Source organism: Mytilus californianus, unplaced genomic scaffold (genome assembly GCF_021869535.1).
Source record: "Mytilus californianus isolate M0D057914Y unplaced genomic scaffold, xbMytCali1.0.p SCAF_4, whole genome shotgun sequence".
In the NCBI taxonomy this organism is placed as follows: Eukaryota; Metazoa; Mollusca; class Bivalvia; order Mytilida; family Mytilidae; genus Mytilus; species Mytilus californianus.
Window position 1 is genome coordinate 114,132,373 of NW_026262690.1, and position 14,089 is coordinate 114,146,461.

General features: G+C 33.6%; 2 protein-coding genes across 3 annotated transcripts in view; both read right to left on the minus strand.

Moving 5' to 3' along the window:
• LOC127699110 (general transcription and DNA repair factor IIH helicase subunit XPD-like) overlaps nt 1–12,039 on the minus strand; it is a 77,734-nt gene extending 65,695 nt beyond the window's left edge. The window contains exon 1 of one of the 2 annotated variants that reach the window (XM_052202851.1): nt 11,944–12,039. Coding sequence is in view for 1 of the 2 variants with exons in the window: in XM_052202850.1 (XP_052058810.1) it covers nt 11,841–11,845 (5 nt within the window). In the remaining variant the exon portion in view is untranslated. Of the gene's footprint in view, nt 1–11,840; nt 11,912–11,943 lie in introns of those variants that run through there. The other variant, XM_052202850.1, reaches the window with a different exon arrangement.
• Nucleotides 1,739–6,189, minus strand: LOC127699129 (integrase/recombinase xerD homolog). Its single transcript, XM_052202872.1, has 2 exons — nt 5,690–6,189; nt 1,739–3,271 (listed from the first exon to the last, which is right to left on the minus strand). Exons 1-2 carry the CDS (start codon nt 6,108–6,110, stop codon nt 2,247–2,249), a joined length of 1,446 nt encoding a protein of 481 aa, XP_052058832.1. The 5' UTR covers nt 6,111–6,189; the 3' UTR covers nt 1,739–2,246.
• Nucleotides 12,040–14,089: the final 2,050 nt, after the last annotated feature.

Consider the following 14,089-nt stretch of genomic DNA (forward strand, 5'->3'; position numbering starts at 1 on the left):
CCAACAATGGGTTGTTTGATTCGTCTGAAAATTTCAGACCTGATAGATCTTGACCAACTGAACAATTTTACCCTATGTCACATTTGCTTTAAAAGCTTTAGTTTTTGAGATATAAGCCAAAAACTGCATTTGACCCCTATGTTCTATTTTTAGCCATGGCGGCCATGTTTGTCGATGGATCAAAACTTCGGATACAATTTATAAACTAGATAACCTAAGGAACATTTAGTAAAAGTTTGAAGGTATTTGGTCCAGTAGTTTCAGAGGAGAAGATTTTTGAAATAGTTTATGACGACAGAAGACGACGACGACGACGGATGCCAAGTGATGGCAAAAAGCAAAAAAAAAAGTAAAATAATATAAGGGACTGAGTTGATTAACAATAACAAAACATGTTGTCAAGTTGGTATAAGGAGTAGAGGTATCAATGTTCAAGCACTGCTCACAATCATGACAGTACTTCTAATTTTTTTTTCTGAAATTGGGAAAACAAATTGTATATTCAAATCATCTGTCATCTCTTCTTGAGCTTTTATTTGTTGTTCTATGAATATTCATCTTTGACTTGACTTTCGGGACTTCCGGTTCATGTGGACCCTATGGCTAAAATGGCAGGGTTTACACCACAAAATTTACTCTAAGTGCAGACAAACCTGTGCATCTAGAAATAAAATGCTCCGCAGGGCGCAGCTTGATACGACCGCAGAGGTCGAACCCTGAACAGTTGGGGCAAGTATGGACACAACATTCAAGCTTGATACAGCTTTGCATTTGGATTGTGATTAAATATTTGACACAGCATAGGTTTCTGACACAGAATGAATGTGGTCTAAGAACTTAAAAATTTTAAATTGGACATTCACCTATTATGGTCCAATATCCAAAATCTAAATACATGGTTAGATTCAGCATATCAAAGAACCCCAAGAATTAAATTTTTGATGAAATCAAACAAAGTTTAATTTTGGACCCTTTTGACCTCAATGTGGACAGAGTTGATAACGGGGCCCAAAAATCAAAAATCTAAATACATGGTTAGATTCAGCATATCAAAGAACCCCATATATTCAATTTTTGTTGAAATCAAACAAAGTTTAATTTTGGACCCCCGATTTGGACCAACTTGAAAACTGGGCCCATAATCAAAAATCTAAATACATGTTTAGATTCAGCATATCAAAGAACCCTAAGAACTCAATTTTTGTTAAAATCAAACTAAGTTTAATTTTGGACCCTTTGGACCTTAATGTAGACCAATTTGAAAACGGAACCAAAAATTAAGAATCTAAATACATGGTTAGATTCGGCATATCAAAGAACCCTAATAATTCAATTTTTGATGAAATCAAACAAAGTTTAATTTTGGACCATTTGGACCTCAATGTGGACCAATTTAAAAACGGGGCCCAAAATCCAAGAACTAAATACACGGTTAGATTCAGCATATTTTAGAACCCCAAGAATTCAAGAATAAAACCCCATTGAAATTGGTCAAGAAATAAGCAATTTATACGAAGTATCTTCTTTTGCACAATACTGTGCAATTAAATATTTCTTATGTTCTTATTCAATACTTCAAACGAACATAAAGCATTTACAAAGTAAAAACTCAACACAGTTTTTGGTTATCAGCTCGCCCCGACAGCACAGAAAGCTTATTTTTATTATAAACAATAAACAAATGTCCAATTTGCTGTCATCGACCGCTGCCATCACATATAAACACAATCTACAATAGAAAAATGTTCTATAAGTTGAAGAAAAAATCATTTCGATTTACATACATGTATTTTATCAACTATTTTCTACATAACATACTGATTCACATTCCTATGAAGTCTTAATAAAAGGGGTGGGTGGGTGGGAAAACGAACCTTTCTGTCGGATAGGCGAACCTCGAATGACAATTCTAGATATCTTATTATAATTTTAGCGCTAAAATTCTAGCATGAAGTTATCATGATTGATATAACTTAAACCGGTAATAACTTACTGATGGTCCAATCAAATTAAACATAAACATGTTTTGATTTAAACACACGTGTTAAAAGTAAACAAATACACGTGTTCCCGAGTAACCTTTATAAATACATTTATGTTCTTATTCAATACTTCAAACGAACATAAAGCATTTACAAAGTAAAAACTCAACACAGTTTTTGGTTATCAGCTCGCCCCGACAGCACAGAAAGCTTCGATTGATAAAGAAAGGGACATAAAGAAAAAGGGGGGACAAACAATATAAATTACAATCCTAAATTCTTAGATACTGACAATCTGTTGAGTATACTCTCTTTAACATAACCATCTTTGGCTTTATCACTTTTCCATCTCCCGTGTTTCTTAAACAACCGGTCATCTATTCCAGCTTCTGCCGCGGCAGTAGCTCCTCCTGACCTCAAACTATGTAAGCCAAACTGTTTTTTATCAAGACCTAAACTGTCAAGTGCAGATAACAATAACTCTCTGGCTCTGGTGTAAGAAATATGACTACTCTTTCTAAGTTTGTATATATTCAAAGATTTACAATAACAAATAGATCTAAAAATAAAATCATTCGATTCTTCAGGAATGTTAGCTAACTTTAGATAACGCTGAAGTACATCTACCGGGCATGTAATATTCCCTGTTTTTGAAATGACAACATCTTTCCCTTCCCTATATACATCAGTTTTACTCTTGACTAAATGAAGTGTAAGGTAAGTAGGGGAAAACTGTATATCAGACCTTCTCAAGTTAGCTAACTCGGAGAATCTTAAAAAGCCAGCATAGGCTAATAAACACATACATGCTATTCTTACATCTTTTAAATTACAAGTATTATTAGCATATTTACATACAATATTTTTCAAAATATGCGGTGTGATAGGTTCTTTTTTGACAACTGAATGACCTATTTTTCTATGAGCCCCTTCAAGAACAGATGCAACTAGATTATTTTCACTGGGATCAGCAACGCCAGCTAATTTATGTGCCCATTTTATGGCGTAAAAAGCATCATTTAATTTTGAAACCGATTTTGCAGTTTCAGACAAATGAATTAAATATAAAGAAATATGTAAATGAGATGCTGGCAATGGTGAAAAAGAATATTGACTAGTCCACTTACACCATGAATTGAAGGCATATCTATATTTCTTCTGAGTACTCGCAGCCTTGGACGAAAGAAGGAATTCTGGTAACTGTTTGAACAAACTGCTGAGATCATTATTAGAGGCAACTTTTGAATTAAAGTCTGACCAATGTCCTACTGAAAAAATATCTGAAAAACGTAAAATTGCAATAACATTTTATATACATATACAGAGGACGAATTATTAGCATATTTCAGATTTCTATACACAGTAAAATATAATATATATTCAAATATTTCAACGCCAGCTACAATATCTTTATAGATACTAGGGCCATAAACTGTAAAACAAATTACCATGCCTGCTAAAATATCATTATAGATACTAGGGCCATGTCAAATAAAAAACCAAGCCTGCTACAATATCATTACCGATACTAGGGCCATGTCAACATAATACCCATGCCTGCTACAATATACATATACTAGGGCCATGTCACAAACAGACCATGACTGCTACAATATATCTATATATATATTAGGGCCATGTCACAAACAGACCATGCCTGCTAAAATATATCTATATATATTAGGGCCATGTCTAAGATGCATCTAGCAAAACAGCCAAAACTGGCGAACCAAACGGTTCAATTCCGAATATCGTATTCTTATTCGAACCTTGCTTATAAATACCATCAGTATTTTTAAACACAATAACATCTTTTACGTAATCTTGATAAACCAGATGTTTATCGAATATCAAAGGCCAGAATGCAGCAGAAATCCACTTAGGCACAACTAACGTGCCTCGAGCTTTACAAGCTATAATGTGTTTAATCGATCGTATCACAAGATTAATTGGTGGAACTAGCCAATTATTTTCATTGGTCCAAACTTGAGAAAATGCATCAACTGCTTCAGAATCAGGTTGCCAAAATAAGGAGTTAAATCTCATAACTTTTCTATTTTCGACACTTGCAAACCTGTCAATCGAATAAGGACCCCACATATCATTTAAAAAATTGAAAAATATATGTGTGACTCCTCAGTCCTCGAAATCAACCATTTTGCTGATATAATCAGCCTTTTCATTTTCTTTTCTGGGAATCCATTGAATGTCAATTGATATTCCTTTTTGAATGCAAAATGAAAAAATAGATTTTGCTATAACATGAAGATTTTCTTTCATACTTCCCGAATTAACAATTTTGACACAATTTTGATTGTCAGTAAACCACTTTATAGTTTTTCCTGTGAAACTATTCTTAAAAGAAAAAAGGGCCAACTCTATAGCTTTCAGCTCTCTCCATGTGGAGCTTTGTACCGTTTCACTACATGTCCACATCTTATGGAAAATCTTATTTTCTAATTCAACGGTGTATGCACCAGCGGCAATATTACTAGCATCTGAGTATATGACAACAGAAGATTTACTGTAATGACATAAATTACGATAGTTAATCATGGTGACATTTTCTAACCAGAACTTTAACTCTGATAAAACCTCGACGGGTTTGTACCCTGTAATGGGAATATCCCACCCAATTCTACTTTCAATTTCCATGTAACAGAACTTTGACATAATTCTAGCCACATTTCCGATTACGGGAGTCATAGAAATAATTCTACCTACAACCTGAGCTAAAGATCTAGCTGTAACATAGGGAAATTTAGCCAAAATTACATTCAATGAGAAAATCAAATCGTCAACTCGACGTTGAGTAATAGATAATTTGTATTCTTTCGAGTTCCAAACTATTCCCAACCATTCTAACTCGGTAACAGGTTTAAAAACAGACTTCTCCTCGTTAATAAGGAAACCAGCATCAATCAAAGACCTTTTTACGAAGGACGATTGCTCATTACATGTATTTTCATCTGGACTCATGCCAAATCCATCATCTAAATACAAAACAACTTTTATACCGTTTCCACGCCAAAATTTTACTAGTGGCCTCAAACATTTAGTAAAAATGTACGGACCGGTAGTAATTCCGAAAGCTAAAACAGTATAGCAATAAAATTGACCTTCCCACTGAAAACCTAAGAAAGTCTGTTGCTGTGAGCATATGTCTAAGTGAAAATAACCAGATTTTAAATCAAACTTAAACAGATACATATCTTTGTCAAAATATTGTATAGCTAACTTCCAATCCTCAAATTTTATTTTTTCGCGCTTTATGTGTTTATTCAATTGACTCATATCTAAAATAAGTCGTTTCTTACCGGACTTTTGAGTAGCAACACTCAATGGATTTACCACATATGGTTGAAAAGGCACTTTAATTACGCAACCTATTTGAACTAAATCTTCAATTGACTTTGTGACAAATTCAGTATTCTGCCGTGCTGATCTATTATTTCTGTGGTACATTTTAAAAGGTGTATCTATAAATGGAATAACATAACCATTTTTTATTGTATCAAGCACAAAAGGACAAGCACCTATATTTTCCCAATACTTTACATGACAAGCTAATCTACCTTTCACCCCTTTAAATTTATCATATGACTGACAATTTTCAAAATATTGAACTTGATCTAAAAAAGATTCTATATAATCGTTATCAACAAAACATGTAGAAAATTGGTCATTAATAGTGTCTAAATACTTATCATTCACAATGACTGGAGAGTGACGTTCAGGCCCTACTTTACTACTTCTGGTAGGTTGTGGAGTTGCTGTTGGATGACCTGAGACTGGCGAGAAGAGGACAGTTTTTTCTCCAGTGGCCTTGTTGCTTGCAGTAGTGGCACGTGTCGATTGAGCAAGGCTCACGCCTTGCGAAGCTCCCACGAAAGGGCTGTTGCTGATTACGTTGATAATGCTGAGCGTAAGCAGGGTTACCATAAGATTCCGCAGGTTGTTGACGAGGCGGATTTTTTGGGTAAGGTTGCTGGCGAGATTTTGACTTCTCCTTGGAGGTACGGATAGCTCTGGTCTCAGCTTGTCGTATCTTTCTCTCATCTTCAGAATCTGAAGCCACGGCATTGGATTCGTATTCCCTAACGGTTCCCCAACCAGCAGGGGAAGCATCAGCTATGCGTATTTTCTTATTACGGCTTTTGATCTTATCAGTTATGTCAAGAACTAATCTATAGGCTTGAGTATTGGAGTTAGGGATGAATTTTGAAAGTTTATTAACAGTGTCTAATAATTCCTCGTTAAAGGTGTACTGAATTCTGTTTCCTTCCCCCTTAAATTTTAGAGTGACGTCCTCCTTAATTTTTCTCTTAAGGCAATCTTGTTCTTGTATGAGTTCAGATTTCAACTCACCTAACTTGCTGTCTAAAATTGTCTTAAAAAGCTCTACAGTATCTACCAAATCAGACGACTTATCAGCTGCTTTATGAATATTAGGTGGCGGTAAACTATTATCTCCTTCGAGTAGTATGTCTTCATTCAATTCCAGACGTGGAGAAGATTCGGACATTTTACCAAGTGGCGATTTAAGAAAAAACGAACCTTTCTGTCGGATAGGCGAACCTCGAATGACAATTCTAGATATCTTATTATAATTTTAGCGCTAAAATTCTAGCATGAAGTTATCATGATTGATATAACTTAAACCGGTAATAACTTACTGATGGTCCAATCAAATTAAACATAAACATGTTTTGATTTAAACACACGTGTTAAAAGTAAACAAATACACGTGTTCCCGAGTAACCTTTATAAATACATTTGCTATTGCGCAATACTGTACAATTGACAATTTCTTGCTATTGCGCAATATTGTGCTATTGGATATTTCTTGCTATTGCGCAATACTGTGCAATTGAAGATTTCAGAAAAATTCTTGCTATTGCGCAATACTGTGCAATTGAAGATTTCTTGCTATTGTGCAACACTGTGCAATTGAAAATTTCTTGCTATTGCACAATACTTATTATATAATAATTTACACATCCTGTTTGGTGTGTATCTCCTACCATATCATTATTATTTGCTTTTAAATATAAATTAGAAATAACCAACTTAAAATGGAAAATTTTAAAAGAAAAAAAAAAGGAAAAAAAGAAAAAAAAGCGAAATCCCCCCCCCCCAAAATTTTTTGAACCCCCTTATGATTCATCACCCCCAAACTCAATCCCAGCCTTCCCTTTGTGGTATGGTACCTTGCAGTACAATTTCAGAGAGATCCATACACTTGAACACAAGTTATTGTCTGGAAACTAGAAAAATGTGTTTTTTGGCCCCTTTTTGGCCCCAAATTCGTAAACGTTTAAGGCAATTACCCCCAAACTCAAACCAGCTTTCCCTTTGTGATAATGAACCTTGTAGTACAATTTCAGAAAGATTCATACACTTACACACAAGTTATTGTCCTGAAACTAGAAAAAATGCTTGTTTTTTGCCCCTTTTTGGCCCCTAATTCCTAAAATATTGAGGCAATTACCCCATCATCAATCCCAGCCTTCCCTTTGTGGTATGGTACCTTGCAGTACAATTTCAGAGAGATCCATACACTTGAACACAAGTTATTGTCTGGAAACTAGAAAAATGCTTATTTTTGGCCCCTTTTTGGCCCCCCAATTCCTAAACGTTTCGGCAATTACCCCCAAACTCAATTCCAGCTTTCCCTTTGTGATATGGAACCTTGTAGTACAATTTCAGAAAGATCTATACACTTACACACAAGTTATTGTCATGAAACTAGAAAAATGCTTGTTTTTTGCCCCTTTTTTGGCCCCTAATTCCTAAAATTTTGAGGCAATTACCCCAAAAATCAATCCCAGCATTCCTTTTGTGATATGGAACCTTGTGGTACAATGTCAGAGAGATCCATAACCTAACACACAAGTTATGTCTGGAAGTTACAAAAATGCTTATTTTTGGCCCCTATTTGGCCCCTAATTCCTTTACTTTTGGTACCATAACTCCCAAAATCAATCCCAACCTTCCTTTTGTGGTATTGAACCTTGTGGTAAAATTTCATAGAGATCCATTCACTTAAACTAAAGTTAGAGTGCGAAAACCAATGTGTCTTCGGACGATGCCGGACGATGACGACGACGCCAACGTCATACCAATATACGACCACAAAAATTTGTTTGCGGTCGTATAAAAAAATAAGGCACAGGTTTATGATACATACACAGAGTAAATTTTGTGGTGTAAACACAGCCATTTTAACCAAAGGGTCTACATGAACAGGCTAGGGATTATTTCCCAAATGGGTCACATTTGGGTTACTACAGCTCAAATGAAATATAAATTTTCATTATTTTTTTCTGTGCAAAAAATCTTAATTTTTTAATTATGCAGAAATATTAATAAGTGCATTTGTTAAGGTCAATAGTAGCAACTTTTTGTTACTGACTTTTCTAGAAAATGAATAAGTTTCTAGATTGATCTCTCTGAAAATCAGCATCTTCCAAGGGATCAAACTCATAAACAATATGGTATTCAGAAAAGTTGCTAACCAAAAGTGGCTTTTATGTAATCATTTGAATCAGGGTCTGTTTGCCCTGATACACGTTAGCTCTAATATCTGTTTGTCCCAATACCTGTTCGTCCTGGGTCCATTTCCCCTGGCTTTGTTCGCCCTTTTTTAAAATTTTATTTTGTTGTCTTGACGTATAATGAAAATTATTTGAATAAAGTATGTCCAAACACTATTATTGAAAAGGGGCATTACCTACAAGATATAAAACAAGAACGTGTCCATAGTACACGGATGCCCCACTCGCACTATCATTTTCTATGTTCAGTGGACCGTGAAATTGGGGTCAAAACTCTAATTTTGCATTAAAGTAAGAAAGATCATATCATAGGGAACATGCGTACTAAGTTTCAAGTTGATTGGACTTCAACTTCATCAAAAACTACCTTGACCAAAAACTTTAACCCGAAGCCAGACAGACGGACGGACAGACGAATGGACGAACGATCGGATGCACAGACCAAAAAATATAATGCCCCTAGGTGGGGCATAAAAAATTAAAATATGATTTTTGTTTGTTCAATAATTAATGAAAGTGAAATAGTGAAATAATAATTCGCCTTTAGCAGCCAGTTTGGTTCAATTTGGTCAAAATAAGCTAAGAAACATCACTCATTTATTATTCACTTGCAAGTGAATAATTCCACCTCATTGAATCTGTATTCATGTGACCTTCAATTTAACCCCTTAGCTAGAGATGGGTTATGCATAAACTAGGCATGTTCAGCTATAAAAAGGAAAAGAATGTCAACAAAATGAAAGAACCATTTGGTTGACTGATTCAATCCACAAAAACTCATTCTTATACAGGTAAAAATGATGATCAACATATTTTTAACATATAAATTGAAATCAAATAGACCTAGAAAAATCCAATTGCATGTGTACGCTATCTATTTATATCTATATTTATGTTTTATCGGATTATATGACTATGATGACTGTCTGCAGTCTTCGGAGGTCACCTTGATGGTTAATAAGATGGCGTCTAGACTAAAATACTCACGAAATGCTGATACATATTATCCATGCATCGTAAGTTGTTTATTTTAGTCTTTTTATAATTAGGATATACCGGTTTTAGTATGTTATAAAGAAAATATGAGAATTTACATTTTGTAAGTCAAATCGTTGAACATGATTCTGACAGCTAATGCCCCTTTAAAGAGCACTGAATTGAAATATTTAAAAAAAAAACATAATACTAAAAAGACACAGTCACACATTTCTAAATTCTACATTTTTGTAAAACAAATCAAATTTGAGATCAAAGAAGCCAAGTTGTGAAAAAAATGTCCCTTTCATGTGTAGAAATCTTTGTACATTATTGTTTTCACTCCTATCAAGACGACTAGTTATAAATAAAAAAAAAAAATTGATTTTCGTTATAAATCCATCAACATGATCAAAGACAATTTATAAAACAATTTATGGCGAGATCAGAGACATCATAATCATACCTGATCAACATTATAAATTACAATCAACAGTCATTAAAAGTAATTCTAAAAAAAACCATATGTAACAATGAAGTCAATTAAAACTCCAAAACAAGCCATTAATTTCCATGTTTTTTTTTCATGGCTTTTGAGAAATATCATACTTGCCAACCTCTGACAATGAGAAATCATGTCATGACATGACATGACATGTCAAAAAGCGTGTGAAAACGTGTGACGCAGATGTGGACTTTTTTATATGAACAATGTTCATAATTTCACATTATCATGATTATACAAATTTGTTAATATATAATAAAAACAATATTCTAGAGTAAACTTTTATTGTAATCAACAGTGGTCTGTTTTGCTGCTTTTAAAGCAACACCCTAGGCTTAGGCACATATTCAAAACAACTGCCAGTTTGATTACATTTACTTGATAACAAGGCACACAATATATCATTGTCGAGTTCTGATCAGAATTCAGTGTAGATTTTTTTATAATTGAAAATGTTCTCTCACAGTCAAAATTGATATTTGGCTGAACTTAAATAGCTTGATAAGCTTTGAAAGAGTGTCATAACGTTTTTTGCCATCTAAAATGTCATCTATTATCTTTGCCATTGCTCCCAACGAACTATATATGTTGCTATTGTCTCTGAGGCTATTGTCTGGTCAAAACTGGGTAGTTCATCAGAAGACAGCTGGTACTATGAGAACTGATCCAACAGTTCCGTGATATTTCCATCCCCTTTGACCTGTGGGAATCTGTTTGGCTAGATTTGAAACTGAAAAAGAAAAGTATATTATTATTTGATTATCATTAAGCACGTTAAATGCTTAATCAAATCGCTACATTGTAGTTCTCCTCTCACATGTATTGTTATGATTGCAACATAGGGTGCACAATGCGTTACTCATCTCTCGATAATTTAAACTTGAACTCCCAAATATAATTTGTAAATCTTGAAATTTATCTTGGTACGTACACATCGTTTTCGCTTAGCAATCGGCTCTTTAGACGACGGTACAGGTCCTGAAAGCGAACTATTTCTGTCGACATTTCCCCTAAGTGAATTTGAAAGAAAGAAAGTCATAAAATCGTAAAAACTAATCACAAACTACTTACCTTAAGGGCTTTTGCTGTTCGTCCATATAGAAAATAAACAATGGCGACGATACAATTACTTCGAAATTTTCTGTATTTTTTGTCTAATAATGAAAAACCCGAGAATCGCGATATCACCAACGACCAAAAAATCAAAACAACGAAAAAGCGTGTAATTGCGTGTAAAGTGGCGAAACGCGTGTAAACGCCATGTGACAAAATCCTCGCGTGTAAACCGTTGAAAAAGCGTGTATTACACGCGAATATCATGTCAGTTGGCAACTATGGAAATATATATATTTTTTAAATATTTACCATATAAATAAGTTTAGAAAACCATTTAACATTTAATATCTAAGATGTTTTGTAAAAGTAGGGCAAAAGAAAAAGGGCAAACAGACTTTATTGGCAAACAAACCAAGGGCAAACAGACTCTTTGGGCAAACAAACCTAGGGCAAATATGTTTAGGACGAATGGGTGCTGTTACATGTACCTAATCATATGCTTTTTTTTTTGCACAGTAAAATTTTATCCTATTTGGGGTTTTATATTCCAAATGGGATATTATACAACATTTGGGAGAAAATCCCCAACCTGATGAACCATAAATAAAAATATTTTTTTTACTGATGCTGATAATTTTGGCTACTCCAGTTCTCCCTATTTGAGTTTTATTTAAATTTGGCACTCCATTCTTTATCTATATTTAATCTGGTAAATGGTATTTTTCTACCAAGGGGGATTTTGATAATTAAGATGTAAAGCATTACTTCATGTTTCAACTTTTAAAACAAATGTTGCTGATCATGCCGATTTGTTATCACCGGAAGTTCTTTTTCGGAATCCCTCGAGACTTACGATCGAAATAACTACCGATAGATCCTTGGTTAACAATATAAGACTGCTGCGGTCAGGGAGTGTTGTCAACGACGTCCGCGTTGTCGTGGCCTTTGCTACATCTGACTTGTACTTTTCAGTAATCGCATTTATTAGTTCGTTGTATTTAATTGATGGAATTAGTTGCTTGTTACTGAGAAAAAGTCTTAACAAACAATTTTATTTTTGTAGAAGGGGAATTCCATATCTAAAACGAAGCAAGATTGAGTCGATTCTATAAATATCTCCAAGTGTTATGGTAAGATTATATTTTATTGTTTTCTCTGGGTTATTTTTCAAAATGTCAATATTTAAAGACACATAAAAGTATGCTAAAAAAATTCAATGTTATATTAGTATACCGCAATTTTCCGATTTCAGAGTACAAGATACATGTTTATGGAATAACCTTCATCATCTACGCCCGGGTAAAAAAAACATCGGTAATCTTAAAGCTATAAAGACTTTAACAGTATAGGACAATGGTTTACTAGTGGGATTGCAACAATAGTACTTTACAAAACTTATTATGTGACTATTTTGAATCAATGTGCAATATTCAAGTTGTGCAGCTACTGAAGCACTTGATACTGCTATTAATCAACTGTACATAAATACGGGCGGATATTTAGTTGAATTTATACATTAAAAAAAGAACCCACAAATAAAACGTTTGTAAAATGCAGGCGAATATTCAATTGAATTTATACATAAGAAAGGGAGCCCACTATTAAAAAGTTAAAAACAAATCAAATCTGTTTTTTGGTAATTAAAAGTTTATTGCAGATGTATAATTAAATATTTTATAAATGTTACATCCTAAAATCTGCATACCTCGCATGTTTGAAATTGAAAAGAGGTAAAACACAGTGAATTAATTAATCTTTATCCCTCGCATGTTTGAAATTGAAATGAGGTAAAACACAGTGATTTATTAATCTTTATCCCTCGCATGTACAGAATTGTCTTAAGAGAAAAGCAAGCAGCGTATTTAACGGTATGCATTTCGTTTTGTGTACCTCCATCTTTTATGAAAACTATCCGAGCGTCACAGATGAGTCTTTGGTAACGTGTGTCTTGTGAACAAAATTTCAATCCTGGGATATATTATGAATTTATTTATATAAAGTTTAATGTATATGAAGTAATTGTCAGGCCTATAGGCCAAGTATCAGTAGAGGATAATCTTGTCATTCTCTTCAATTTTCTTTATGTTTATTAAAGTGACGCATGGAAGGTGTTTGTATAAGTCTTGGGAAACTGAAGGCATTTTTTTCGTAGTTTTAAATCATAAATGCATCGAGACTAATTTTTTATATACTACACTGGTAAGGATTTTAAGAGGTGTTCCTTGTTTATTAGAATGAAAATTTGTTATATATTCACAACTATAGTTGTAGAACCAGTAATTATGCCCGGTTTTCTACCTTACCTGAAAACAGTAGGTTTTTTTTTCTCACAAAGTTGTTTCTGTTTGTTAGTACATTTTTGAAACATGAAAGATATTTTTAGCAAACTTGGTATCAAATGATAGCTGGAATTGTTAAGATATTTTTCAAATACAGTTTCACTGAATACATTTCAATTGTATGCAAATTAATGATATGTCAAAAAGCGTAAATTTTGCTTCGAAGACTTAAATAGCCGAAAATTAATTAGATTTGAAGAAAATTCATGACTTCCAATTTCAGGTTATGTCTTTATATAAACAAATTTCTTCGACAGCTTCAAAATCTATTAAAGTTGCGTTTTGAGCTATATATCAGCATTTTGTTTTTCATTTGACAAAATTTTATTACAAATATATATTTACGATAAAAAGTTCTTAGGTTTATACTAAATCACTTAATCATGATAAACATGGTGCATATCAAAATGCAATTGCTTGTCTATTAAATAGAAGAACGTATTTTTATTATATTGATGGAGTTATTCAGTTGAAAAATACTGAAAATCAAGGGTTACTCCTCTTTATATGCATAAATGTTAATGTTTACAAGTGTGGACACAGATCAGTGTGGATAGTAATAGTTTAGTTTGAGTCCGGGTACTTTCATTCTGAATTTTTCGTGAAACGTATCATACAAATAGTAATATTATGGAGGTATTATTCCTATCTTTGCTTTTTTAGCAGAACTTACAG

Bases quoted from the DNA above. Each gene is read 5' to 3' on its own strand.
- LOC127699129 (XM_052202872.1), bottom strand. From the start codon at position 6,110: ATGCTTCCCCTGCTGGTTGGGGAACCGTTAGGGAATACGAATCCAATG. The intron at 3,272-5,689 runs ATAAGTATTTAG...TTGCAATTTTAC, and splicing joins CTCTCCAGTCATTGTGAATG to GTTTTTCAGATATTTTTTCA.